The sequence below is a fragment of the Peromyscus californicus genome, unplaced genomic scaffold, assembly GCF_007827085.1.
Source record: "Peromyscus californicus insignis strain IS unplaced genomic scaffold, ASM782708v3 Scaffold_19__1_contigs__length_69161282, whole genome shotgun sequence".
NCBI classification, from domain to species: domain Eukaryota; kingdom Metazoa; phylum Chordata; class Mammalia; order Rodentia; family Cricetidae; genus Peromyscus; species Peromyscus californicus.
In genome coordinates this window covers 10,710,048-10,737,909 of record NW_026294491.1, presented here as the reverse complement: position 1 = coordinate 10,737,909, position 27,862 = coordinate 10,710,048, and the positions used below count along the sequence as shown (strand labels likewise).

General features: G+C 52.1%; 1 protein-coding gene across 2 annotated transcripts; it reads right to left on the bottom strand.

Moving 5' to 3' along the window:
- Positions 1-154: 154 nt before the first annotated feature.
- Col6a2 (collagen type VI alpha 2 chain) lies at positions 155-27,640 on the bottom strand. 2 transcript variants are annotated; one of them, XM_052744618.1, is made up of 28 exons: positions 27,312-27,629; positions 19,451-19,599; positions 18,731-19,329; positions 18,503-18,523; positions 17,725-17,790; positions 15,728-15,781; positions 15,569-15,613; positions 15,213-15,239; positions 14,970-14,996; positions 14,837-14,881; positions 14,428-14,481; positions 13,944-14,006; positions 13,298-13,360; positions 13,037-13,126; positions 12,421-12,483; positions 11,753-11,815; positions 11,364-11,426; positions 10,763-10,825; positions 10,238-10,288; positions 9,837-9,872; positions 9,428-9,490; positions 8,705-8,767; positions 8,496-8,531; positions 8,000-8,045; positions 7,703-7,855; positions 7,092-7,544; positions 6,943-6,981; positions 155-1,208 (listed from the first exon to the last, which is right to left on the bottom strand). In XM_052744618.1, exons 2-28 carry the CDS (start codon positions 19,584-19,586, stop codon positions 610-612), a joined length of 3,081 nt encoding a protein of 1,026 aa, XP_052600578.1. In that variant the 5' UTR covers positions 19,587-19,599; positions 27,312-27,629; the 3' UTR covers positions 155-609. The 2 variants fall into 2 exon arrangements, with proteins under 2 accessions (XP_052600578.1, XP_052600579.1); XM_052744619.1 differs by lacking the exon at positions 155-1,208 and adding an exon at positions 1,215-3,797 and having other exon boundaries at positions 27,312-27,640.
- Between the last annotated feature and the right edge of the window lie 222 nt (positions 27,641-27,862).

The window sequence follows — 27,862 nt, the reverse complement described above, 5'->3', positions numbered from 1 at the left end:
GTAGGGCAACTGAGGCTGGGCATCAGGGAGTGCTGGATTCCGGTGGGCATGTAGTCAGCCTAAGTGTCCTCTTCATGTTAGGAGGAGACCCAGTGTGGTTCACGCCTGGGGTAAGGCCCGGTTGGGCACAGACACTGGGGATCTGGCAGCAGCAGGGGTTTCAAAACCTTTATTGGGCCATTGGGTGTGTGACATGGGGCTCTCAGGTCTGATCTGATATAGGAAATAATGGGCAGAGAAGGACAGGGCCCTGGGCAAGACTGGTGCAGGCCAGCAGACAGCCTTCGGAAGGGAATGTGGGATGCACGAAGGAGAGAGGAAAGCAGAGGGGCAGAGGCTGTGGGAAACAGGCAGTGGGAAGGCTCTGGGGTCCTCCAATGCTTGAGGGCAAGGTATAGGTAGGATGGAGAAGAAGGGGAGAACACCAAGGGAGCTGAAGATGGCAAGGGGTCTTGGGTCCAGAGTCCTCCTGTCCTGACCTTGGGCGAAGGGCTTTGACTCTCCAGGAAGACCCAAGTGTACAGTCCAGCAGGGACTGGCAGGGCTAGGGTCCAATTAGCACCACGGAGGGGAGATGGATGAGGGATGAGTGGGCATGGTGGGCATGTACTAACAGATCCAGCGGATGAACCTGTCGAAGAAGCTGGGCTGGGCCAGACTGTCAAAGTCTTTCTCCCGGAAGATGGCCGCCCTGTCACCCAGGCTGATCTTGGTAAGCACCTCCATGTCCACATCACTGCCCACGGCGACCACGGTGGGCACCACATTCTGCTTGCGCATGGAGTGCACCGACTCCTCCAGGCTGTCGTTGCCCGTGACACCATCCGTGAGGAAGACAAAGGAGAGCTCTGCGTGACGCCGCGCCCCGCCCTGTGCCCCCCGCACCACGTTGTTGATGGCATGCACGATGCCTGCACCCACGTGAGAAAAGGAATTGAGGTAGGCAGTTCTCTCCAGCGTCTCATGGATGGTGGTCAAGTTGTAGGTCAGTGGGAAGGCCACCTGTTGCTGATTCTGGCTGCCGTACTGCAGCAGGGCCATGCGCGCGTTGAGTGGGTCATCATCCCTTCGCGCCAGAGTCAGGCGCCGAGACACCTCCTCCACGAAGCGCCGTGCCTTGTGGAAGTTCTGCTCGCCCAACCGCTCTGAGCCATCCAGCAGGAAGACAATGTCCACGGGCCTCTGTGTGCACTGGGCCACATAGAGCTCTGCAGGGAAGACGGAAGGTGGGCCCAGGCATGCAGGGGTGGCCAGCTCGAGACTCACCCCATCTCTGCATACATCCTGCCCCCTGGATCCCAGATCATGGGACTTTGGGGCTTCACCCACAGCCACCAATGGAGGCCTCAGTAGAGCAGTCCCAGGTGATGTCCTTGACTCAGGTTCCTTTGGGAGTATGTCTACTGTTCCCTGGGACTGTCGCTCCAATGGCCCCAAACTAAAGGACCAGAGATCTACCTAGAGGCCAGAAGATCCATCTTTTATCACCAGGCATGGTCTCAGTCTCAACCAGCCACCTCTGGGACCCTCAATAGCCCCAAAGCCCTCACTCAGCCCAAGATACAGCTACTCACATAAAGGTCATTCTTTGGTGGGGGCAAGATAGGGCCTCTGGACCTGACGCCCTCTCCCAGGGGCCACTTACTTCTGAGCCACCTGGTCTGTCTGAGCCATAGGATATGGCTGAAAGAATCCAGGTGGGCCCTTGGTGGTCTCACTGCCACCAAGAGATGCCTACCTCTGGTGGATGGTCACCAGCCCTGACGCACACGGCACTATGGGAGCCAAAGCCACACTTCACACCACCACACAGGTGTCAGAGACCACAGACTAGGGCCTGGGTACCTAGTCACCAGACATCCATCGAGGCTTTCCTTAGATGAAGATGAGTGCAGCTCACCCATGTATGCGGTCATGGCCCAATTATTTGGGACGCCGGGGAAATCACATTAAGAACAGCCTGACTCTAGTCATGTATGAGCAAGAATGCTGAGGCAGGACCCAGCTGCCAGAGTGCTTACCCCCATGCCACCCAACCCCAGTTGTGTAGGAGGGCCCATCCCAGTGTACACTAGCCCAACTTGACATTTGACCACAGCAATGCATTAAGTTACAGGTTTCATCTTTTTATAAAATGTTTAACCTGGCTCACTCCCTCTGAGGCTGAGCCCTGGGCCAGGCAGTGCCTGTGGCTAGGCAGGGTCTTTCTTACAGAGTTTACTAGCTACATACCTTACTTATTGTCCACCATCCCTGGAATCTTCTCAGAATGTCTAGAAAGTTTTTTGGGGGGGACAACTGGACTTCCTAGCTCCTTGTAACTGACAGGCACCCTCACAGTTATTACCACAAACCCAGAGGCAGACATACAGTAGGGGTTGTTGGCTTGGGCACATTTCCTTAACATCAACATCTACAGGGCCTGGGGGAGACCGGGAAAGGCTGGTGAAGATCCATATGTAATTGGGAATTTTGGGTCTCAGGGGTCTCTGTGCTTCGTTTCTATGGGGGTCCCTTCTTCTACTTGTGACCTTACAGCAGGGAGGGGGTGTCACCTTCCCAGGAGGATAGGTCTTACCCTGGGCTAGAGGGGCACAGATAGAAGAAAGGACATCAGTCCAGCCTGATGAGGTGCCTTGAGACCAGTGAGAAAATTCCAGGTTCACGAGCTTGCCTTGATGGCTCGTGACTTTGCAGTGGGTCTCTTGCTATTCCCCACACTGGCAGAGGATGCCTTTATGGTTCTCAGTCACGTGATTGAGGGTATCAAAAGCCCTGCCTGTTGGATACTCTCATGATGCCTTTGTATATCCAGAGACCTGGCTGAGCATACAGGTGTTTGGGGCCCACTGGCAGACAGCTCTGGCACTTTGATCTCCTGCTGTGACAGTAGCTGAGGTGCATTAAGGCCATTGTCACATCCCTGTGGTTTCTGTGGGTTATGAACACATACCTGACACCAGACATGAAGCCCAAACAGAAGCAGGAAAGGGGGGGGGGGACCTCCTCAAGCATTCAGATAGCACCCCACCCCAATCTGTGCTCTCAAACACAGGATAGCTCAGCTCGACTGAGGTGGTGTGCTCAGCTGAAAGATTCCCAGAGGCCTGCATCTCAAGAACCTCAATATAATGCCCTCTGTACAGTCCTTTGCCAGATGTGAGCTTCTGGGGTTTAAGGTGGGCCTTCAATCCAATCACTGATGTCCTTATAAAAAAGAGGAGGGGGGAAAGAGGAGGGGACACAGACACAAAGTGAAAAGGCTATGGGTAGGCAGAAGAGACACTGGAGTAGTGTGCCCACAAGCCAAGGATGGCAGCTCTACCAGAGGCTGGGGGAAGTAGGAGGGACCCTCTAGAGAGTATAACATTAAAGACATAAGATTCTGGACTTTGTCCTCAGGACTAGGAGGGCAGGTCCCTGCTGCCTAAGGCCTCAGTTTGTGGTGGTAGCCCTGGGAAGCTAGAAGTGAGGGGTTATCTCTGGCTAGAACCTGAGGCTTTAGCAGAGTGCCAGTGCAGACTCAGGGTCCCCTGTGATATCCCTGTGCACCAGCTTAAAGGTGTCAATAAACAGCTGCATCCAGTCCTGCCGCTCGACCCCCGTGGAGAACTTGGCCCTCTCCGCGGTGTAGACCATCACAGCCACCAGTTGGGAGTAGGCAGCTGGGTTCTGTGTGAACTCCGTGGCGTTTAGCAACTGCTGGATCAGGGGGATGGTCTTGGGGAAGGTGGGGTCCGGACCCTCTTCCGTGCGGAGGAAGGTGACCGGGGGCTTGCTGCCAGGCCATGGTTCATCTGCAAGGGAGTGTCCAGAGAAGACTTTAGGGGCTCCAGTGGGTGTGGCTGGCCTCCAGCCCTCCTTAGGCCTCTGACCACAGATAGTAGTTGGGACCAAAGAGACGGAGCCAGGGGGACAAGTAGGAGATGGAGGAGGTGGTGGTGTCTGGTCTAGGCGGGAGGCCTGCTGGGGCGGAGAAGCTTAGAGCAAGCAACACAGCCAAGGAGACAGCCTAGCAGCAGCTTTGGGGTACCCACAGAGCTCTAGGGAAGCTAAGCATGGAGCATTAGTGCCCAAGGCCAACCGAGAAATGTGCACAAATGCTGGAAACATCCCCAGTTCAGTGCTACATCCCTACGTCCCTGGGGAGAGGCAGCTCCAGAGAGTGTCCACAGACAAAACCACACTGCTAACATTTGTCCCACACATGATCTGCCATCCCAGGACCTGTCCTCGAGGGTCTGAGATAGTGGTACAGACACCGAGGAAGAGCAAGATCCTCTCATCCTTCTTCCCTTCCTCCTTCGTCACCTCCTCTCTCCTCCCCTCCTTTCTCCCCTCCCTCATTTCCTCTTCTCTTTTTGTGTCTCAGTCTGTTTCTTTCTTTCCTCCATTCTCTTCATGCCCCTATTCCTCTTCTCTGTTCCTTTGTTTCTTCATCCCTTCCTCTCTCCCCCTTTGTATCTTTCTCTCTCTGCTTCTTTACCCTCCCCCCCACTCCTCCCTCTTTCTGGCTTCCAGTGCCTGCTGGAATGGAAGGGTATGACTCAATGGGTGTCATGGCCAAAGTCACTCCCTTTTCTCTGCTAACCACGGAGGCATGAGGAAACCCAGATGTGTCCAGCACAGGACCAGAAGGACCTTGGGCCTCCCTGGGGACACTTCCCTCTCTAGAGGCTCCTGTCTCTTTTCTCCACAATCAGTGCTCAGGTCTCGCTGCAGTCTTTAACACCATGGTCATTACTGATTTTCTTCCTACAGTTTTGAGCTTCTCAGGCACTCTCAGTAGTCCCTCACGATTGACACCATCCCTAGCTCGAGGCAGGCTTCTGGGTGGACAGGGCTGGCTATTTGGCTCAGAGGGTCAGGGCTAGGTCAGAGTTGGAAGTGTTCTTAACACCGTATTCACATCAGAAATGCTCACAAGGATGCTCACCCAGGACCTCGGTCGTAAAGACACTGTCTAAGGTCACCGTGTCCCCAGACAACACACCTAATTTACCTTGAAATTTCATGTAGCAGTAAATACAAATGTGCTTTATAAGGCCAGTAGAAGGGGGTTAGGGAGCTGGGAAATGTGGAGGGGACCTTGTAAGGAGCACTGTGCTTTGTGGGGTCCTAAGACTTCAGTATAGGCTGAGGTCCCCATTTCCTCCTGATCTTGCCACCTTCCAGAGCTGGTGTGTCTGCAGGTGGAAACTGTCTGGCCCTGGCCCCCATCCTGGAGCCACTGCACCCTATCATCCAGCATCACCCTATACAAGCCAGACATAGATGTCACCAGGAAGGAAGATGCAGAGAGACAGTTCTTTGAACACAGAGGTGAACTCTCCTCCCTAAGACATGAGCTTCGCCGATCAAATCCAGCAGGAAAAACTGAAGCAGAGCACGGGCTGTGCCTCAGGGACACAAGGCTCACCCAAGAATAGAAAACCAACATGACTGACCATTGCTTTCATAGCTGAAGAAGCCTCACGAGATGTCACCAACAGAGCAAGCATGTGACAAGATTCAATACCTTTCTTTCCTGACGACAAAGCTCAACAACGTAAGTGGGGGGACTTGCTACTCCATAAAGACAGCCACAGAGACCCATCGCCGGGGTCACACTTTGGAGTAGAAACTTGAACACTTCCCACTGTGATCAGGAGCAAGCCTCGGGGATCAAGGTCTGGCTTCTGCGTTGGAGGGATGGAGCCATCTGTGGCAACAGCCTCCCCTATACAAACCTCACTTAAGGTTTACATCCTGTACAACACCGTGCTACAGTCTGATACCAAAGGTACAGTTCACCTGAGAACTCAGTCAGGTGCCAGGAGCAGGGTTGGGGGGTCTCACTGCAGACATGGCCCCTAACCTTTGACAGATACCAGAACTGGCAGCTTGAGGCCAGTGCTCTGAGCCTCACACAATCAAACCCCAGATAACTTCACTGGGTGGCTGAGGCCAAGGCATGCCCTGAGAGTGTTTTCTTGGTAATGATCTCTGTTTGAATAGTGTGAGACCCTGACTCCTGGTCCACATGGTCCCTTCTGTTGGGTGGTCTCAGAGCCTGTGCACATGCTCAGTGGGCCACCTTGTCTTTGGGAGAGACCAAAGAACAGACTTTGGGGGGAGATGCAGCTGCATAGTCTCCGCAGCAGCCCCACCATGCCAAACTGGCCCACCCCCTACTCAGTGCTCCTTGGAGGGGCAGGGCTTGCAGAGGAGATGGCAAGGCTCCTGGGGCTCCAGGGCATCTTCCTGAGGCTCTTGCCCAGTCACTCGGCAGCAGCCGTGTCTGGGATGTGGGGCAGGCATTGAGAGGGACTCTCAGCACAGCAGGGACACCTCCTACCCTCCCTTAGGAATAGCAGCTCTGGTTCCAGCCTCCGACCACGAAGGCCACAAAGGCAGCCTGAAGGGTTAGAAGCAAAGCCAATCCACTGCTGGTGGGTATCAGCATGCTTGCCTCCAGATATCTTACACTAGCCAATCTGCCCATCAGCTTTAGGGCTTTACCTTTTGACAAGAGCTTGCCAGGCCCTGGTAAGTGGACGACCCTAGCTATGTCTGCCCAGGGCCTGGCCCCTGTGGACCAAAAGGAGAGCCCCCAGTGGTAGGGAGACTTTGGACTCTGGGATGAGACTTCCTTTGTGTTGAAATGCCTTTTTGATCAGTGGCCAAGAGCCAAGCACAGCCAGGCCAGCAGTCTCTGCCCAGATGGTACCCTGCAGGGGCTCAGGATGACATGACATGCCCCCAGGAGCCAGTCCTCACCCTGAGCCCCTGACTGTACCATGCCAGGAGTGAACTTCAAGGGTTTCTCCCTAAGGAAGCGCCTCTACATTGGGACACCCTTGAGGCTGCACAATTCCTTGCAGCATCTCTGGCTAGTAGAACAGGAAGGATGCTGGGGCTGCTCTGCTTGTCTGGGGTTAGGGTTTTAGGCACCCGTGTTACCTGTTTGGCAGGGAAGTTCTGGACACACGATCTGGGGGTCTAGAGGAGAGAAAAGAGAAAAGAGACAAGGTCTCTATGAGTTCCTGCTGGGCCCTCAGTGGTCACCTATTAGCCTGATGGGGGTAAAGGTTCTGGATCTCACCACTCACCTGGGCAAAGGACATCTTCCATGTCATCGATGAACTTCTCAGCCACCAGGTCAGAGAAGAGTGTCATGTTGCGCACTTGCTGCGGCTTGTCACAGGCGATGGAGTAGAGGTTCTCACTCTCGTGTGTCTCATGGAACATGTCACCAATGCCGATGGCTGTCACAGTGACGTCTCGGTCACACAGTGCCCGAAGATTGAGGTCATCATCTCGGGGGTCATGGCGCCCATCTGTGATGACCACTGCGAACACCCGGGTCTTCTGGCGCCGGCTCTCCTTGATGAGCTGATTGTAGGCAAACTTGAGGGCAGAGGGCGTCCACGTGCCACCAGCAATCCACTCAAGGTTTTTGACAGCCTCCTTGAAACTGGACAGGGAGTTGACTCGCTCGTCGTCCAGCCGGATGGCCTCGAAAGTGCCTTCATGGCTGTACTGCACCACACCCACACGTGTGCCTACAAGGGTACAACAGTGTGAACAGTGTCTACCGGCCTGCTTTGCCACCTTGGTGACTGGCTCAGCCACCTTGAATGAAATCATGGGCAAAGGCATGATCCTGGCTAGAGGCAGGGTTATGGCTTCTGCCTCAGGGCCCTTCATGGCCTCGACTGACCTGTCTCAGACTTGGGGTCCTTGGCAATGGCACCCAGCCTGTTGACCACATTGATGACAAAGTTCTTCTCCAAGGTGAAGTTGGTGTAGCCAATACTCTCAGAGCTGTCGATGACGAAGACCACATCCAGAGCACCACAACGCTTCTCACAGTCTGGAAGTGTGTATGGGATGACAGGGTGAGTGGGTAGAACGTGTGAAGGGGTACAGGGCCAGGGATACCGTGAGTGATCCTGCCCCCATACACTCCATCCCTCCCAAAGCTGTGCACACATCCTGAGGCATTGGGTCAACTCACCGCAGCACCCACAGGTCTCTCTCACATAGGTCATGACGTCACATTCCTGCAACACAGCCCCAGTTAGGTGCATTTAGACAGGAAGCACCTACTGTTGCCTGAGGACTTCCATTAGAGTCCTTAACCCCATGTCTGCTGGGGTCCATGCCCACATGTGGAGCAGAGCTACACACATCTCCAATTTTGCCCTCTGACCTTACCTATGCCAACTCCACCCAGTGACCCCTATCCTATGGTCTTGTCCTTGCCAACCTGACCACTGCTGATTTTGCCCTCTGAACTTACTCCTGTCAACCTTGATTCATCTTCTGACTTGGTCTCTGCCAACCTCAGACCTGTTGACTTTGACCTCTGACCCTATGCCTGCTAACTTTGCCCTCTGAGCTCCTCCCCTGGCTTCGCTCATCAGCCCCTTATACTTGATGTTCTTGGTTTTTGCTCTTTAGAAGAGAGAAGGGCACTTATAAACAAGGATTCCATACTGTGTGACACCTACCGTGAGACCAGGGTCTCCTGGAGGGCCGGGTTCTCCCTGGAGGCAAAGGACAACAGTGAGAGGTGAGACTGTTGGGTCCAAGTTGCTTCTGGTGCCACCACCCAGTGTTCACTGACCCATGGGCCCACTAAGGGCAGAACCAGGATGCTCTGTGTACATCAGCCTGGCTGGCTCAGGAGCTATGAGCCAAAGGGATAGAGGTGGCTTACCTCAGGTCCTGGGACTCCTCTTGGCCCCCGAGGGCCAGGTTCACCAGGGGGACCAGGATCAGCCTGAGGAGGAACAGGGAAGTAGGCTCAGTATAGCCCTGGGATGTCTCTGCCCCATAGGAGTATTGATCCCCCTGTCAATGAATGGCCTCTGCTGGGAGTAAGGTGGGCATGAAGGACTGCATCACCCACTTCATCCTGAGTCTAACACCACCATAACAATGTCCTGAACAGCCACTACCAGAGCCTGGTAGGCAAGGGAGAATAGAAGGCCACTGAAGAACTCAAGGATAGTAATTGGGATAACTCACTCTGATACTGGTCACTCTATGTGCCCAATCTACCTACCCACCTATCCATTACCTGTCTACCCATTGACCATCCCTCCGCTGAACTGCCAACCCCACCCATCTGTCCACCCACCATCATCTGCCATCCATCCTTATTTGTGCTGTCTTGCCCTTACTGGTCTTCATGCACCCACATGATATTGGATGCCCAGTGGTTCTAGGGACACGGAAGTGAAGATGATACGGTCCAGGCCTGTGCCAGTGAACCAATAGGAGGTGCTGGCTGAGGACGGGGTGAAGAACAGAGGAGGCCTCAGAGCCTGACCGTTCCCTTCAAGGGCTGTGTGCCAGGCAGGCTGGGTGTTTTCTCAGGAATCTTAGGCCCTCCTCATGCGCTAGCCAGTCGCCCTGGGCACAGGACGGTGACACTCACTGGCTCGCCCTTGTCTCCCTTCCTTCCGGGTGCTCCTTTCAGACCAAAGTCTCCTCGGCCTCCCTGTAACACAGAGCACATGTTAGTTGTGGGCACTGGGCGGCATACACACTCCCACTCCACACTACAAGACCTTCCACAGACTTCCAGGAACTCAGAGGTGACACAGAGGCTGTTTGCATAGTTCAGCATCTGTTAAGGATGCTGGGCACTTTCAGGGAAGCCCTGGGCTTTGTTTGGAAAAGGATATGACACAGGAGCTAAAGCCCAGTTAAAGCCCAGCCAGGGCCCATGTGACCTGACCTGGGGCAAGGGCATGATGAAAAGATGGTTCCCACAGTGGACATGGCATGTGGGACTTCCACAACCCCACCAGGAAAAGGCTAATTGGGACAAGACCCCCAAGTACCTCAGGGCCTGGTGGGCCGGCCTCTCCTTTATCACCCTGTGAAGAAAACAAAGGTCTGACAGGTTGCTCAGCCACAGACCCCAAGTCTAACTACAGAAAGAGAAGCTCACTATCCCTTGGAGCTGAGATCACCCCTTATGATTTCTTGGATATCAGAATGCAAGGTCTCATCCAATCCACATCTAAGGTAAAGGCCACACATGCTGAGCCATGCTGACCCAACCCTGGGCTATGTCTGACCACTGGTATCTCCTGGTGCTGGCTGGATCTGCCTTTGCACCAAGTGACAGGTGGCCCCCGTCCCATCCCTATTCCTAGTCCCACATTGAGGGAACCACAGAAGCCTTGGGGCCCAGCCCACAGGGTTTTCCTGGGAGTTCTTGTTCCATGCCATGACTTACGGGTGTCCCTCGGGGTCCTGGGTAGCTGAATCCAGGCCTTCCAGGATCTCCCTGAAGGGGAAGGTTGAGTTAGTTGGAATGACTGGTGAGGAGGCTGTGTCCAAATAGTGCAGATGAGGACCAGGATATCTTGTGTAGGATGGGGAAAGAGGCTGTGAGCCTAGCCTTGCTTGTCCACCTCTGGACTGGAGTGTGTGCAATTGATGTGCCAGATAACTCAGGGGCTGTGGCACATACTAGAGAGGCCACTGAGACCATGCAGTACCCATATGGCTGTCCATCCCTCAGGACGCTGCCATCTTTCCAGGCAATTCACTGCTGGGTAGGGCAGAAGACAGGCTGCAATGGTCTCCTAGTGCTCTCTATGCCCTGGCCAGTCTCACTAGGAGCTGGGAATAGGAGGCTCAATGGAGGCCTCTCTCCTGCTCTAGGGCTCCAAGCTTCTCTTGCAACCTTCTTATTGGGTACCTCCATAGCACAACTGCTTTGGACCCCATCCCATATTGCCAGGAGGAAGGGACGTACCTTGGGGCCTGGCTGTCCTGAATCTCCACGAGGTCCAGCATCACCAGGGTCTCCCCGAGATCCCTGAGGGCAGGAGAGGAGTCAGAGGTGGCCTTGTCACCTGAAGTGGTGATGGCCTAACCTGCTTTGACCATTTCAGAGAAGATGGCAGGTCTTGGCACCACAGGGCCACCACCTTGCCTGGGACCAGGGGTTGGGATGGGTGGTGAGTAGGTAAGGGAGGGTTGTAGAGTAGGAGGGGAGGTGGGTAGGGGGCCTGGGGCGGAGTAGGGGTTTACAGAACAGGGTTGGAAGTGGGAAGGACTTTGGGGGTGGGTGGGGAGTGGGTTGGGCGGTCTGGGGCAGAGTGGGGAGTGGGTGGAGTGTTGGAGATCAAGGGGCAGGGTGAGGTGTGGATGGGGATAAGGGGCAGGGTGGGGAGTTGATGAAGGGTTGGGGGAAGTGTCGAGAGTAGGGAGTCTAGGACAAGATGGGGAACAGGTGGAGGGTTGGAGAGCAGAGTGGAGAAGAGTTAGGGATCGAGAACAGGGTTAGGAGTGGGTGGGAGCCTGGGAGCAGGATGCTGTCATGGTCTCTGGGCTTTGAGTGCCCTGCTACCAACCTGTTTTCCTGGCTCCCCAAGAGCCCCCTGGGGGCCTCTGGGTCCAGGCAAACCTCTGTCTCCCTGCAAAGAAATAAGATGAGGCAAGATGGTGAGGTACTGTGGTCTAACAGTGCACCCGCAGAGTCCTGACGTCAGCTCCGTTACGTTATGCTTCAGGGTGAGGTCAAGCTGCACTGAACCCACTGCCCGGAAGCGGTCTTGCCTTGGCTGGGTCCATGAGAAGGTTAAGTGAGGCAGGAAGGTTATTGGGCACAGTCTCCTCCAGCCTGGCTGCTGTCACTTCCTGTCCTGGGTATAGTTAGTCTCCTCCACCCTGGCCACTATCACCTCCTGTCCTGGGGATAGCCCCCTTCAGTCTGGTATCTGCCACCCCCTGCCTTGCATACCTTGGCTCCTTTGCTGCCAACTTCTCCAGCCAGGCCTCGGGGCCCCTCAGGACCAGGGTCACCCTGTGAGAAGACAGGTCCGGTCAGGTTTTAGCCAAGGAACAATTCTGATGGCCCGACTCCAGAGGCAGTATTGGGGGAATGTGAGGATGGGGTTAGGGGAACAAGTTATTCAATCCACCGGGACAAAGACACTGCTGTGTGAAGGGCGATGTCGGAATGGTAGTGTCCTTCCTCCTGAAGTCCTCTCATCCCCACAGACCGACAGCCTCAGTCCTGCTGAGGCCACTCTGGGGGTGAAGGGACTCTAACCAGCTCAGAGGAAAGCTCCTTCCCCGCCATCCTTGAGAGCTGTGGCAATGGGAAGCTGCAGGAACGTGTATGTATGTCTGCAGTGGGGATACTGCCAGATGGAGCAGTATGCACCCTATGCAGTTGTGCATGGCACACAGAGGGTGGGTGGTGCCCTTCCAGAAGCCTCAGGGACGGCTGGGAGTGGGAGCTCGCCTGTCTGATTCTTACTTTCTCAGACAGTGCAGGGACCAACCCCCCCGTCAGCGGTTGGACCTCAGAGTTTTGTTCTCTTGGGGGATGAGGATGGGGCGAGCCGCTCAGCTTTATGGTGAGATTCCAGAGCAGACGCCTTGGCTCCTTACAGAGCAACTCACCTTCTCCCCCTTTGGACCATCGCTTCCCGGGCCGCCCTTGGTTCCAGGATCTCCCCTGCGCCCCTGTAGAGAATGGGCATGAGATGAAGGAGAAAAGAGACAGCTGGGAGGGCCGTGTGCGCCACTTGTAGGCCTGCTCTCCCTAGCACCCTGGGGCCCCTGAGTCTGGTATTCCCTCCGGGTGATATCTGCCTGGGGCTGTGGCTCTGTCTTCACAGTGCTGCTGGGCCAGTTTTGTCCCAAAGACTCAGGACTCGGTGTGTGGGTGCTCATGGTCAGGCTGTATGCCGGCCAATGATTGGGATGCGGCTTGGACGGTCAGCATGGTCATTCCTGATCACTCCCTGACTGGGCCTCCTCACGTTGTCTCTTCTAAGGATAAGCCTTGGGATAGGATCCCTACCCTAAGTGCAGCCCTGGGGGAGCTTGGAAGGGATGGTAGTGAAAAGGCTGATTAGGAACAGAGGGTTCTGCCTATCCCCAGTGCCATTTGTCAATGGCCCTTCTTCAGCCCTGCTTGCCCAAAGTGGTACCACAGAGGTGCCACAGAAGAGCCCAAAGCAGGGGCCTGGTTCAGGCCGAGAGGCTTATGGTTGTAGGTGCAGCCTAAACTCACCGGCTCTCCTTTTGGTCCACGGGGGCCAGGCCCTCCCTTGCCTCCTTTCACTCCCGGGCTTCCAGGAGCTCCGTTGTTGCCTTGATATCCCTGTGTGGGGCAGGGACAATTCAGCATGGCTGGGAGCATGGCGGAGGAATGCATAGGGGCTAGTGCATGAGGGCTCCCTTAGCCGTTCCTTACCATCCCTCCCGACATGTGTGAGGGCATAGAACAGAGTGGACAATACCCTGGGCAAGGATAAGCAGGCCAGCAACTCACCTTGCTTCCCTTGTCTCCAGGATCTCCTGGTGGTCCCCTGCGTCCCGGGCGGCCAGAGTCCCCCTGGAAGGGTTGGGGGTGACATCAGCTTTGTTCATGGACAGGTACTGGGCAGTGGGACAGGACCATCTAGATCCCCCATGTTCTTCAAGCACACAGGATGCCCGGCATAACAGGGGAAGACCTTGTCAAGATGCCCCAAAGACCAGCCTACAAGCCCAGTGCAAAGTCTGCTGAGCCTCTGGGGAAGGAGCCCCATGTGAGACATCGGGATTGCTAGGTAGGGGCTCAAGGTAGGAAGCAGTAGAAGAGGCATGGTCTGGCCTCCTAGGACAAGGATGTCTATCCTGTGACTAAAGGTCTTGTGCTACCAAGGGCAAGGGGTCCCCAGGGCCTCAGGGTGTAGGAACTGCAGTGACTAGAACTCCCTTCAGGGTCTCTGCCAGCTTGGAAGGGGAGGTGGGCAAGCTGTGCTACACATGACCCTGCTCTTAAATAGTGAACTTAAGGACGGGACCTCCCTGCTAGGCTTCACAGCCTGGGCGGTCCCCTTACCCTGATCTGAGCTGGCATAGGGAGCCCCAAGGCAGGGATTCATGAGAGTGGTGACAGCCTGTTCTAGAGCTATATCTAGCCAAGTCCTTACCTTGGCACCTTGGTCTCCTTGCTCGCCTGGGCTTCCGGCTTCTCCAGGGTATCCATCAGGGCCCTGAGGGAGGTGAGAAAGGTTCCTGCTGAGTGCTGCCATGGGCGACTGTGCTTCTCATGAGTCAAGAACACTGACACAGAGCGGGGACCCCAGAGCTGCTGCTCACTTAGGCTATGAGGCCCCAGCTCAAGAGCCATGCCCAAGACTGCCCTTGATGATCATCAAAGTTTCAGAACTTTCCAGCCTAGGACCACGAGCTCCACCTGGCCTGGAAACCATAGGTGTCCAAGGGTTGGCTCATAGGCTCCTGAGGGGGTGGGCTGTAACCCCAGGACTAGCAGAGCTCCAGACTGGGGTGAAGGTCAAGCAGGGAGAGGTTGGGCAGAAGAGAGAATCCAAAGACTTGCTTCCAGCCCAGCCTGGTAGCCATGTCCCCTGAATGATGTTTCATGTGACGGACAGCAGAGATGAAGTTACTCACCCGGCTTCCTGGGTCTCCCTTGCAACCAGGAGGCCCAATGCGGCCCAGTTTGCCCTGAAAGAAGAAGTGGGAATATCAGAGTGTAGATCTGGGGTCTCTGCACATCAGTAACCGCACCACTCAGACCCTTGTGTGACAGGCCAGCTGCACCCTAGTCAGAGCACAGGAAGGTGAGGTGATTCCCATTTTGCTTCATTCTGTCTCCGTGGAGACAGAATCCCAGGACCAGGCCAGGTGCATGGGTGTGGAATGTCCTCACCCCGTGCACGTGTGTGTGTGTGTGTGTGTGTGTGTGTGTGTGTGTGTGTGTGTGTGTGTCTCGTTTATACATAGGTATCTGTGTGAACAGACTTAGGTGCATGTGGGGGGAGGCAGTGGCTGGCAGTGGGGGTGGGGCTGGTGACTCTACCTTCTGTCCATCAGTTCCATTCTTGCCAGCTAGGCCGGGGGCTCCCTGGAGAAGAAAGAAAAGAGACTCATTAGTCCTAATCCTTATTCCCTCTGAGCAGCACGGCAGGGCACACCCATCCCTTCAGGCTTACCTTCCGACCATCTGATCCAAATTCACCCTGTGCAGGAGGTAAGCAAAGTGTTAGCTGAGTTTCCAAGCTTCACAGAACTGTTGTCTTTGGCGTGCAAATGAAGACCCTCAGCCCAAACATGAGGCCAGAAACCCAGGGCTGCCTCCAGGCAGGGGAGAGACCCAGGGCTGCCTCCAGGAGCCGCCAGGCTGTTATGCTGTCACGTGGTACATCACAACTGTCCTGGGCAACATCACAACCTACCTTCTCTCCCTTGAAGCCGGGCACACCCTAAGGGCAGAAGGAAAAGACAATGTGTTACCAAGGGCATGTCAGCAGATGCAGTGGAGCCCTGGAGAGACAGATGTGAAGAACAGCCAAGACCCAGCCTCGAGGGTGTGCACAGTGGCTGTGCCATGCCTGGAAGTCATATGTGGGTCCTGAACACACACTTGATGGAGGAGGGGTCAGGCTGGATACGTAGTTTTGGAGTGACCTTCAAACTATAGAGGCAACAAGGGCTGGATTGTGGACATCCCCAAGGGTAGGGTGGGAAAGTGCCCCAAACTGACCTTCCTCCATTTCCCTTCCCCCATCCTAGCCCTAGGTAGGGAACTTGCCTTGGGTCCTGGGAATCCAATGGGGCCTTCGATGCCAGGGTCTCCCTGTGAAGAAAGAACAAAGAAGCTTGGGTGTGATCCCAGCCAGCCCTGGGTGCAGGGAGAGTGGTTGGGGGTCGAGTCAGGGATCAGGGGCCAGAGGCCATGCGGGGACCTTACCTGTCTCCCCTTCTGTCCAGGCTCTCCTGGCTCACCCATGTTGCCCTTGGCACCCTAAAAGTAGAGGACAGGGAAAGGGGTAAATTGAGGCAAAGGGAACCCTGTTATCTCCTGGGAGGGGTGGTATGGCAAAAGCTGTTGGTCCCTCCCCAGGTGGGAACATCTTAGAATAGGGTCAGCTGCCCTCCCCCCCCCCCGAGAGCCCCAGTGACCCCCACCAGGCTCTTGCTGACTCTCTCCTCTGAGTCTTGATAGATCATTCTCCATGAAGCCACACTGCAAATGGGTCAGTGCAGCTTCTCAGCTGGGATGCTGGGGCTTGGGACCTCTGTACTATAGTCCAGACCACAGTTGGCCCTGGGTGCTCCATAGGCCAGCCTGGCACTCATGGGAGTTCCTCTTGAATGGGATGGGCATGGGTAAGGCATGGATTGAAAGAACTAGAAAGATTGGGGCTTCAGAAAACCACATAAGATCGGACTCCTAGGGAGCTAAAGTTTTAACTTTAGATATATATTTACTAAATAAATGTGCCAACTTATTAATATCCTTCCACTTTAAATGCAAAGGGAGAGAGAAGAAGGAAAGAATCAAGGGACAAAGGAGAGAGGAGGAAGAGATCAAGCAAAGCAAGTGCTCAGATAGCCTGCAGGTCTCAGCTGTTCTGCTCTGAAGTCCCTGCGGCCTGGGGGCCTCCCGGGACCTGGACCACCGCTCTGCTGTGTGAGTGCTCAGATAGCCTGCAGGTCTCAGCTGTTCTGCTCTGAAGTCCCTGCGGCCTGGGGGCCTCCCGGGGCCTGGACCACCGCTCTGCTGTGTGAGTGGTAAGGTAGCCCCGGGTGGCAAATTCATTCCCAGCTGTAGCAGGGTGGGCACGGCTCATGGCCAGGACTGGAAGAAGCCAGGTCAGGGAGTGGCTGGCACAGAAGACATCTCACTCAGCTACCCACTGCTGTAGAAGCTCTCACTGGACTTGCAAAGAACATAAGGATGCTCCTTAACTTCATCTCTAAGCCATTTCATAGGACTGGCATCATCTCAACTCCTTCCTACCCTCCTGCTTCCTGACACACGAATTGTTAGCTTCAGACACTGTGGTAGTGGAAGGAATTTGTGTTATACAGCTCTATTGTTAGGAAAAGGCCTGATAACCATTCAAAGCAGAGTCCTCCAAGCCTAGAATTAAATAAACCTCCAAGTGGATGCCTCATATCAATCAGCAATCACACCATTGACAGAATGGTACCTTGTGTGTATGTGTGTGTGTGTGTGTGTGTGTGTGTGTGTGTGTGTGTTATTTCCCCACATGAGCATGCTTGCTTACTTCACAAATGTATTTTAAGTGGCATATCTTAAAAATTTTTAAATATTTCCTACTTTCGTCAAAATACCATTTAAAAGGAAATGGATAAAACCTGAAGTTTAGGTTTTCCAAGTTTGGAGGCGCTGAGGCCATCCACAGCCAGCTGGCCTTCAGTGTGGAATTCCCACAGGTCAGTATGGTGATATTTTATTTGTATTAAAATGTTATTTGTATGTTAATAAATAAAGTTGCCCGGGGGTCAGAGCTATTAGCAAGCCATAGGAAAGCAGGGCAGTGGTAGCGTACGCTTGTAATTCCAGCACTTAGTAGGCAGAGCTGGGTAAGTCTCTGTGTGTTCAGGGATACAGCCATTATTGGATACACATGCCTTTAATCTTAATACCAATCATGGAAAACCTGGAGGCCTATACAGACAGGCTGTGAGGAGGCGGTCATGTGGTTGGGTTTACAACCAATGAGAAGGCAGGACAGGAACTCTATATAAAGACTTTAACAGAGGGGTAGCTCTGGTTCGGAGAGGTAGGACCACTGCAGGAGGAAGGGTAAGGTTTTGGCTCTTGGCTCTGACCTCTTGGCTTTCTTCTTTGCATTGGTTCTGTGTTTATTGTTTGATGGGAAGGTTGGATACATCTACAGGTCAGGGAATTCCTGGAACATGATCCAGGCCTCTTACCTTCTGTCCTCGGTAGCCCTTGGGTCCATGGGGCCCAGGAATCTCCAGGCAGCTCACTTTGTAGCACTGAAATGAGGTGGACAGAGAGCAGGTCAGGTTGGTAGGACAAGTCCCCAGTTGGGTATGGACTAGGGATAGGCATAACCTTGGACTCTCAGAGGAAGTCCCCAAACACCCATACAGACAAACAGAATGGAATGAAGGGCCAGACACATAGGGTACCAGACAGGTGGGGGCCAGTGCTTAGTCAAATCATCTAGTCAGGTTTTGGGTAAGCAAGGCTGAGATAATGACAGAGAGAAGCAAGGACCGAAGAGCTCTGGTCACGGCTAGGCACCATCTGTATACGGGGACCAATTTCATTCTTGAAAGTAGCTGCTCTAGAACGGCATGTTTCTGCAGAAGGAGCAGGGCGGGACTTTGGGTACCCAAGACTGTAGGACCCTAAAACAGGTACATGGCTTGCAGTCTGGGTTGGATTAAAGCCCCCCAGTTTGGGTCATGACTCAGCTTCTACAGAAGTCATGTGTTTGGTAGATAACCCTAGTTCCAGCTCCCAGGGGACTAAACAGCCTGGGGTTGACTGGTGATGGACTAGGGCTTCATGCTAGCTCAAGAGTGTCAGGCCCCACAGAGCAGGTGGACCTCGGTCCTTCTGCTTCTCTGGTCTGCTCGAGGCCCTGGGAAACCAGGAGCGCGGCGTTGGTCCTCTGCTGGGTCAGCAGTCTTGGTTGCCAACAGGTAGCATAGGCTGGGCTGTAGTGACAGGGCAACTCACCTCTCCGTAGGCTTCATGTTTCTGCAGAAAAGACAGAGACCAGATTAGCCTGAGCCTGGGGATGTGTGTGATACTTCCTGAGTCTGGGTGGGGATCATGGGTATGAGAGGACTTGACCTTAACCTCCCTCAACTGCCTTACTCACAGTGGGATACACTGAACTCTGACTGTTGCCTCACTGGTGAGTGGACCACATCCCTAATCTCTGCCCCAGCCACAGCTGCTCACCATGACCTTGATGATGCGGTTGATGGTGTCCTGGTCAATCTCAGTAGAGTCAGGCCTCATGGTGGCATAGTTGTTGCGGTAGAGCTCATGTGGGGTGTTAGCGATGTCCCTTAGGCCTTGTTCATTTAGGTTCCTGTTAGGGGCCACAGCAAAGAGCCGGATGCCCTCCTCACGGGCGCGCTCAGCCTGCATTTTAATGCCTCCACACGGATTGCCTGTGACGTGGCCATCGGTGATGACCACAGCAAAGTTGACCACACCTCGGCCTACGTGCTGCCGGATCTGCTGGGTCATGTTGGCCAGGGCACAGTCAGTAAAGGTGCCTCTGCGGAAGGAGCGGATGCCTTGGAGGCTCTTTGTGAAGGAGGCCCGGTCGCTGCTTGGTGGACTGAACACCTCCACCTGGTCCGAGAAGTGCAGACCACCATAACGCCAGCTCAGCGCCACCTGGTCCAGGTAAAATTCATTCTGCAGCTGGCTGATGAACTGAGGTACGAACTGCTGCATGTGATAAAGCAGGCTGTCTGTGGGGGACTGCATGGCCACGCTCTCCGAGGTGTCCAACACGAAGTACACATTGACTGGGCAGTCAGCCTTCTCTGGGGTGGGGTGACAACATTGAACCCGTCAGGGCTTGCCAAGTGGGGGCTATAATGTGAGTCCACCCTCACCCTATGAATACCACTTCTCTCCCAGGACTCCAGAGCCCCACCCAGGTACCTGGACAGTTGTTGTTCCTGTCAATGGTGGAGGGGTCAGGTGAGATGACTTCCTGCTGCTGAGCATGGAGGACTCCTAAGAGCCCCCCAAGCAGGAACACAGAAAAAGAACCCTGGAGCATCTTGATAGTAGTCATGTGCCCTGATGTCCTGCAATAAAAGCAGGGACCATGACAGACACCCCAACAAATATATTGCTCCCCTCCCAGGGTGGGATGCACATAGCTGGCAATTCCTTGAGGAAACGGGCCTCCGTGACCCATGTTGTTGCCCCCACCCACAGGGAAGTTGTGCCTCTCCAATTCTCTGTTGGCTGCAGGGCTCAGTTCTAGGCTGGACTCAGACATTCAGCCCTTCCCTGATCTCTAGGGCCAGAGTACACAGAAGGGCCCATTTGAATGAGTTGGAAACACCAGGGAACAGTGTCTCTTTACATACTCCACTCCAGGGCCTGCACTGGGAACAGGAGGAGCGGGAAACAGGCCCACTTCACTCAGTGGGCAGGTCGCAGCCTCAGTGTGGGACCCTGGGCATATCCCTCTCCCTATAGCCTGATCCCCCTTCACATGGGGCATTGGCATGACTGAGTGGGGCCAGGGCTAGTCACACATCGATTTTTAGTATGACTTTCCACCAGGTGCCAGCAGGCTGAGGGCATCTTCTTCCCCTCTGTGGGCACAGCAAGACCACTGGAGAAGAAGCAACAGAGACTCTCTGGAGCAGGGGTGGTTGTGCTCCTGGAGAGACTCTGTCCCAACTTGTTATCTGGGAAATTTCTTTGATCAGAGAAGTACTCGAGATTTCAAATGTTATAGTATTTTAGTTGAAAAATAAGTAGAATCATTGAACAGCACACTTGATACTAAGGATGGGAGGTATCAGGTATGACACACACTTGTAATCCCAGCATTTGGGAGTCCAAGACAGAAGCCATGAGCTCAAGACCAGCTGGGCTACATAACATGATCCTATCTCAGAAAGAAATGAAATAGACTACACACAAGTGTGGTAGTTTGAATGTAATTGGCACCCATAAGCTCATCGGAAGTGGCATTATTAGGAAGTGTGGCTTTGTTGGAGTAGTTATGACCTTGTTGGAGGAAGTGTGTCACTGTGGGGGTGGGCCTTGAGGCCTTCTATGCTCAAGCTACACCCAGTGCCACAGTCCACTTCCTGTTGCCTGCAGATCAAGATGTAGAACTTAGGCTCCTTCTCCAGCACCAGGTCAGCCTGCACACCGCCATGTCCCACCATGATGATAATGGACTGAACTTCTGAAACTGTGAGGCACCCCAATTAACTGTTTTCCTTTATAAGAGTTGCCGTGGTCATGGTGTCTCTTCACAGCAATAGAAACCCAAACTAAGACAATGAGCAGTTGTTGGTAGAGATGCTAAGAATAAACAAGGGACAGAGAATGGATTGTGAAAGTGAAAGTGAGCATCATTGGAACTAAAAAGGCAGGTGGCTTTATAAGAAACAAAGAGATGACAGAGGGACCTTGTGTTGGAGACCATGAAAGTCCATCATTACCAGAAAAACAGAATTAATTAGGCACACCCATGTGAAGTGGACCAGTTGGGAAATCTAACTTGTAGTGAGAATTTTAAAATAACCCACTTAATAAAAAAAAAAGAAAGGGCAACAACAAACTTCAGGAAACATCTAAAGGAAAAATTCATTGGCAGTTATAGAGACAGCCACAACTGTCCCAAGATAACCTCTAACTTCCACCTCCTGGTGTTTCTATGCTTACAAGGTCTTCTCACATCAAATCACTGCTGGACAATGGAATGATGGTGCAGCTTCTAAGATGAGGTATATGCTTGTGATCTCAGCACATGGGAGATGGAGGCAAAAGGATTGAGAGTTTGAGGCAAGCCTGAGAAATATAAAAAGCCTCTACCTCATAAACTGAAACTATAACCACAAACATTCTGATGGACGGTTACTAGGTGGGCATGACTTAGGCCTGTCGTGTCTTCTGATGAGTGGAGCCTCCTCATCAATATGCAATGTCCTTCTTGGTCTCTTCCATGTGTTTAAAATTTAGAGTCGACTTTGTCGCAGGTTATCATAGCTGGCCCTTCTTTTTCTGGCTGTTTGTACTGAATATCTTTGTCTGTTCCATCACTACTTTTTCTCTTTAGATCTAAAGTGAGACTCTTGTAGAGAACATGAGACTATTTTGTTTTTTTCTAAGTCCATTCTGCCAATCTCTGTTTCTTAATTGCAGATTTTAATCCAGTTTCACTGAAAGGAATTACTGACAAAGGGTGACCTCTATTTTGGCATTCCTTTTCTCTACACCTTACACATTTGTAGTCCCTATCTTTTTGTGTAACTGTCTACATTTGTGTTTAGTTGATTTTTAGTTGTAAAATGTTTAAATACTCCTCTCGTTTCTTTGGTATTTGTTTATTCTTTCCTGGTAGTTACCCAGGAAACTGTATTTTGCTTCCTAAAATCGAAACTGTTTGAATCCGTACCACTTTAATGACATAAACGTTCTCTGCCTTTAATATCTCTGAGCCCATTCCTTTCAGTTATCAGTGTCATAAAACTCCATCCTGGGGCTGGAGAGATGGCTCAGTGCTAGGAAGGTATACTGCTCTTGCAAGAAGACCCAAGGTTAGTTCCCAGCATCCATGTTGGGCAGCTCACAACTTCCTGTATGGAACTCCAGCTGCTGCAGGGGCCTGATGCTCTTTTCTGGCCTCTGTGGGCACCTGCACTCACATGCATTCACACACACACACACACACACACACACACACACACACACACACACACACACACTCACACACACCCCATATAGACAAATAATTTTTAAAACTCCATTCTCTTACAACTGTTCCTTGGTATCTTAACAGTCGGCTCCAGGACCTGCAATAGACACAAAAATCTGATGCTCAACTCCCTTATATAAAAAGCTATAGTATTTGTATATAATGTATGTATATCCTCCCATATGATGAAATCATCTCTAGCCAAGCACAACAGAAATTCTATATAAATACTTGTTATACAACATTTTAAAGACACTGACAGGGAGCAAAAGGTCTGCAAATATTCAGTACAGACACAATTTTATTTTCAATCTGTGACTGATTGAATTTATAGATGTGAAAAAGTGAATACAGAAGGCTGACCATATATCATTTTAAAACATAACTAATATATATTAAAATTTTCATTTTATTTTTATTTTATGTGGATGGGTATTTTGCAAGTATGTATGTATGTGCACTACATGTGTGCCTGGGGCCTGAGGAGGCCAGAAGAGGGTTTCAATCCCCTGAAACTGGAGTTACATACTGTAATGAGATGCTATGTGGGTGCTGGAATCGAATCTGGGTCCTCTGGAAGAGCAGCCAGTGCTCTTAACCACTGAGCCATCTTTCCATCCCTATAACTAACATTTTAATATACTAGTTTCTTAAATTATATAGCAAAGAAACTTTGAAATTACAAATAAAAATTGTAATACTAGCTCTTAAAGTAATAATTGTTCTCTGTAAAATGTGTTAGCTTTTCCAAATCATGTAGAAAACAAAAACTGGAGCTGCCCTCCATTGTTACAATAGCACTGGCTTTTAACAGTTGCCCATATATTTTCCTTTTCTGAGTTATTTATGTTTTCTTATGGCTTTTAGTGATTGTCTATCATCCTTCATATTAACCTTCAGAATCTCCCTTAGCATTCTTCTCCGGGCAGAGAGTGCTGATGAACTTCCTCAGCTTTTGTTGATCTAGTAATGTCTGTTTCCCCCTTATCTTCAAAGAACAGTTTTGCTAGATACAGGCTTCTTGGTTGGTAGTTTTTTACTTCCAGCACTTTGACTGTACTAACCCTCCGCCTCTGGACTCAAACTTTGTTAAGAACTCTACCAGTAAACTTATCAAGGCTCCTCTGTGTTGGACAAGTCATTGTTTTTTACTGCCTTCAAGATAAGATCTCCATGAGTAAACTGGGGGTGGGGGGGGGCAATGGAGGGCAGGGGATAGGGGATGAGAACATAAGGGAAGTGGGTACAGAGAAAAATAAAGTGGGGAATAAAGTTTCCGTCCTTTAAGTACTTGGGGAGTCACCTCATCCAGAGAGGAAGTGGACTGCAGCCATGGGAGACACAATAATGCCCAGGCCAATAGCTTTGCCAAGATGGGCACCTTAAAACACACCCTCTTAGGTCCCAGGGAAGTGAAGTTAAATATTAGTAACAACAGGAAACTGGGAAAAAACACAAAATTGTGGAAATTCAATATCACGCTCTTAAAACAACCCACAAATAAAAAAAAAAAATACAAAGGTGTTGTAGAATGTTAGTTTGGGATGTGTTACATTCATTTATGCTGTGGAATATTTGTTTAATGATGCAAAGATGTGTTGCATTCTTTTGTGTTGCATTTGTTTAACTCTGTGAAGCTGTGTTACTTTGCCTGCCTAAAACACCCAATTGGTCTAATAAAGAGCTGAACAGCCAATAGCGAGGCAGGAGAGGGAGAGGTGGGTCTGCAGGGCAGAGAGAATAATAGTAGGAGAGAGAAGAGGGAGGAGTGAGAAAAGGGAACAGAGAGAGGGCTCCAGGGGCCAGCCACCCAGCCACACAGCCACACAGCCACACAACCACACAGCCAGCCAGCCAGCTACGGAGTAAGAAGGAAAGAAAGGAATAGAGAATAGAGAAAGGTAAAAGCCCAGAGGCAAAAGGTAGACACAATTTAAGAAAATCTGGCTAAAAATAAGCCAAGCAAAGTCTGGACATTCATAAGTAAGAATAAATCTCTGTGTATTTATTTGGGAGCTGGGTGGCGGGTCCCCAAAGACCAAAGAGTAAAAAAAAAAACAAAAAAAAAAAACAAAACTAACTACAAAAGGGAAGCAAGAAAACACTTAAAAATGAATAAAAACCAATAAAAATGTTCCGAAACATACACAGCAGCAGCAATGCTAAAGGGGAGGCACACGGCTGTGAAAGCTTACACCAAGGCCGAGGAAGGGCTCACATCAATAGCCCATCTTACAATTTAAGGAACTGGAAAAAGTACAACAAAGTAAATCCATGACTTTTAGCAGAGAATAATAAAGATGAGTAGATGTAAAACAAGATACATATTGGGGAAAAAAATGGAGAAAGTCAATGAAACTAAACCTGATTTTTAGAAAACACCAACAAAATTGACAAATATTTAGCTAGATTAAAAACTTTTTAAAGAAAACTCCAATTAATCATAGATGAAAGTAGAAACACACTAACCAGTTCTATATACCTATTTAATATTAAAAACAACTACAGAGCAGGATTGGGAGTGTAGCTCAGTGGTAGAGCACTTGCTTAGCATGCACAAGGTCCTAGGTTTGAGCCCTAGTGTGTGCATCTCTCTCTCTCTCTCTCTCTCTCTCTCTCTCTCTCTCTCTCTCTCTCTCTCTCTCTCTCTCTCTCTCTCTCTCAATGAAACCAACCAATCAGAAAATGACAAGTGGTGAGGATCTGAAGCAATAAGAAGCACAAGGTGAGGACCTTGTGCACTTCTGATGAAAATGTAAGCTGGCGAAGTTGGTATCAAAACCTTGGTGGCATCTCAAAAAATGATAAACAGAACTGCCAAATGATACGGCTCTTCCACTTCTGGGTATGTCTTCATGTGGACAGAGTATATACACAAAGATCTAGTCCTTCCCCTCCCTCTCCAGGGTCTCACCACATAGCCAAGTAGTTAAAAAAAGAAAAGAACCTCTATTAGGAACACGGGGAAATTGTTACCAGGCAAATCACAATGAAGTGGGCCAGTGATCAGATAACATTGCACAATTGAGGCAGGGCAAACCCACAGCAAGGCATTGCACACCAAGATGGGCAGATCGGCCGAGACCACAGGACACAAGTTTGGGCCCACTTCTGTGGGTATCTGACAACAAGTGGATCTAGGGGCCCCTAGAACTGAGCTCCCCACTCCCTTGATCATTTCACTGTCTGCCACACGGACAAGGAAGCTACCCCGTGTCTAGCTAGTGCTTGTGTCTTGAATCTCCAGTGGGTCTGTGTGCATCCATGGGGATGCTGTCCACAGTATGGTCCATCCCAGTATTGAGGGCAGAGGCTGGGTTTCCAGGTCTGCTCCTGTGCAGTACCCTACAATCCCTGTCTATTTGTGGGGGCTCCCTGGATTCTTGAATGAGCAAAAAGAGATGCGGCAAATATTGAAGTGTGGGACTGTGTAAAAGGAAAGGAAAAAAAAAAACAAACAAGCAAAAACCACACTAACTATCTCTGTTCTAGAAATCATGCTATCCCCACATCTTAACCCAGTGCTTTGGGCTGTGAACAGTCTGTCTACACTGTGCATCCAGACACCCCAGAACCCCTGCTAGCTGAGACTGGTAAGTGCTTCTAAGTCAGATCTTATTCTGAGACCAGAAAGCAGAACCGCCTCCCGGAGGGCGGGTGTGGCTGGTGTCCCGTGCCAGGGTCTGTGAAAATTCCAAGTCCCTTCTCATCCTGGATTCTGAGAGTTGCACCAGAAAGCCCCTGATGCCACATGGCTTCCCATGCCCTGCTGAGAGGCCCTTCCAAAGCAGAGCTGCCTGGATCTGCTCTGGATATCACTGCTGTACAGGAAGGAACTCACCCTCCAGCAGACAAACTGCCCAAGTGGCAGCAGCCTCCTCTGCTTCTTCCAAGGTCTGTGCTGGCACCCTGACACCATTTCATTAGACAGAGAAGTTCACTGTTCCCAAGACTGATGCACAGCTCTCAGGATGGATGTTCTCCACCCCGCACTCAGCTCCTCCGATTTGGTGTGGGGTACTTGATATCACCTGTTCCCTGGAGCCCTAGGTCCAAGCCCAGTCCCTGGCCCCACCTCTTCCCTCTAAGAGACCCAGATACCTACTTTACTTCCAGTATTTGTGAGATGAAGTCTCAAATGCCCCTTTCCTTTTTTTTTTTTTTTTTTTCTTGCTACGTGTGTGCTGGCCTCAAAGCCAGAACTATTTAATTGGAAAAAAAACAAAACAAAACAGTAAGTTAATCTTGACCTTAAATATCCCTTTTAGGTACCTGGTCCCTCTATGTCACTGGCTCCATGTCCTCAGTCGAGCATAGGGATAGTCCCTGAACACCCAGGCTCCATGAGGGCTGTTCTGTGTTGTTCTTATGTCTCTCCTCTGTGCTCTGGGTATGCCCTGGGAGTCCCAGGGGTAGGATGGAGCTAAGAGTGATCTGGGTCCACACTCATCTTAGGGTCCCTCCGCTCCCGCTTCCCTCCCTAAGCACAGAGGACGTTCAACAAGTGGGTTGGTGTCTCCTTGAGAGCACCTGGCTTGCCCACCCATAGGACCTGAGACTCACTTCTCTGTTGCCCACAGAGCACCCTGAAGTCCACCTGAGGAGCTCATTCAAATGGCTGCCGCTTTCCCCATGAGGAATACCCTTCCCTGGGGCCCGCAGAGGGGCCAACAACAGGACCTGTATCCAAGTCCAAGTCACACCATATCTTCCCACTGAGGCCATTTAGGTTCCTTAACCCTTAGGAGATGTCCTCCAGGCCAGGGAAAACTCAGACCCGCTAGAAATGGCCATGGGTCTGACCAGAGGCCAGGCACTCTGTGGACTGAGGAAGCGGGGGAGTTTGGGCCATCAGTGGTCAGTAGAAAGCTGTGGAGTTCACAGCACCCAACCAGGCTATGTCCGACAAAGACTTAGGGGCCGGCCAGATACTAGAACCTAGGGCTGGACAGTCAGTTTGGGTAGATCTGTGACCCCCGGGAACTCCGTCCCCACCTTAGACCCCTGAGGTGCAGCCTCTGAACCCTGTTCCTCCTCTCCCCCAGGCCAGGCTGCACCCCACGGTGAGCTTACCTGGCTTGGCCCTTCCAAGGAGAGGCCGTCTGGGCACTTCCGAGGAGAGGCCCGGTCCTGACGGCCCGAGATGCGGGCGCCGAGTGGGGAGGAGGGAGGGGACCCAGGGGCGGCCCGGGATTAAGCGGGAGGGGATGAAGCCCAGAGGCCTCCCACTTTAACCCTGCCCCGGGCGGGCGGGCGGATGCCTGGAAAGCTCGACCACCGGGAGGCGCTGCGGCCCCGCGGATGGGCGGGGTCAGCGGGTGGGGATGCGGGAGCCACTAATGGGGAGCAGGAGAAGGAGCGGGAGGAGGGGAGGAGCGGGAGGCGAGGAGATGGAAGCGTCCAGGACACGCAGCGGTCCCGCTGGGGCTGGACCCTGTCTGCGCTGTAGTACCTGATGACGTGTTTTCCTTGCAAGTCTTTGGGCTGCTAGGTCTCCCGTACCTTTGCTCAAGTTCGTTCCTCACTAACCCAAAGGAAGGGAGCCCAGGACTGGCACCAGTGGGAGCTACTCCCACCCTGGTGGGCCGGGGTTCTCTCCTCCTCCCCCCACTCTATCCGAGTAT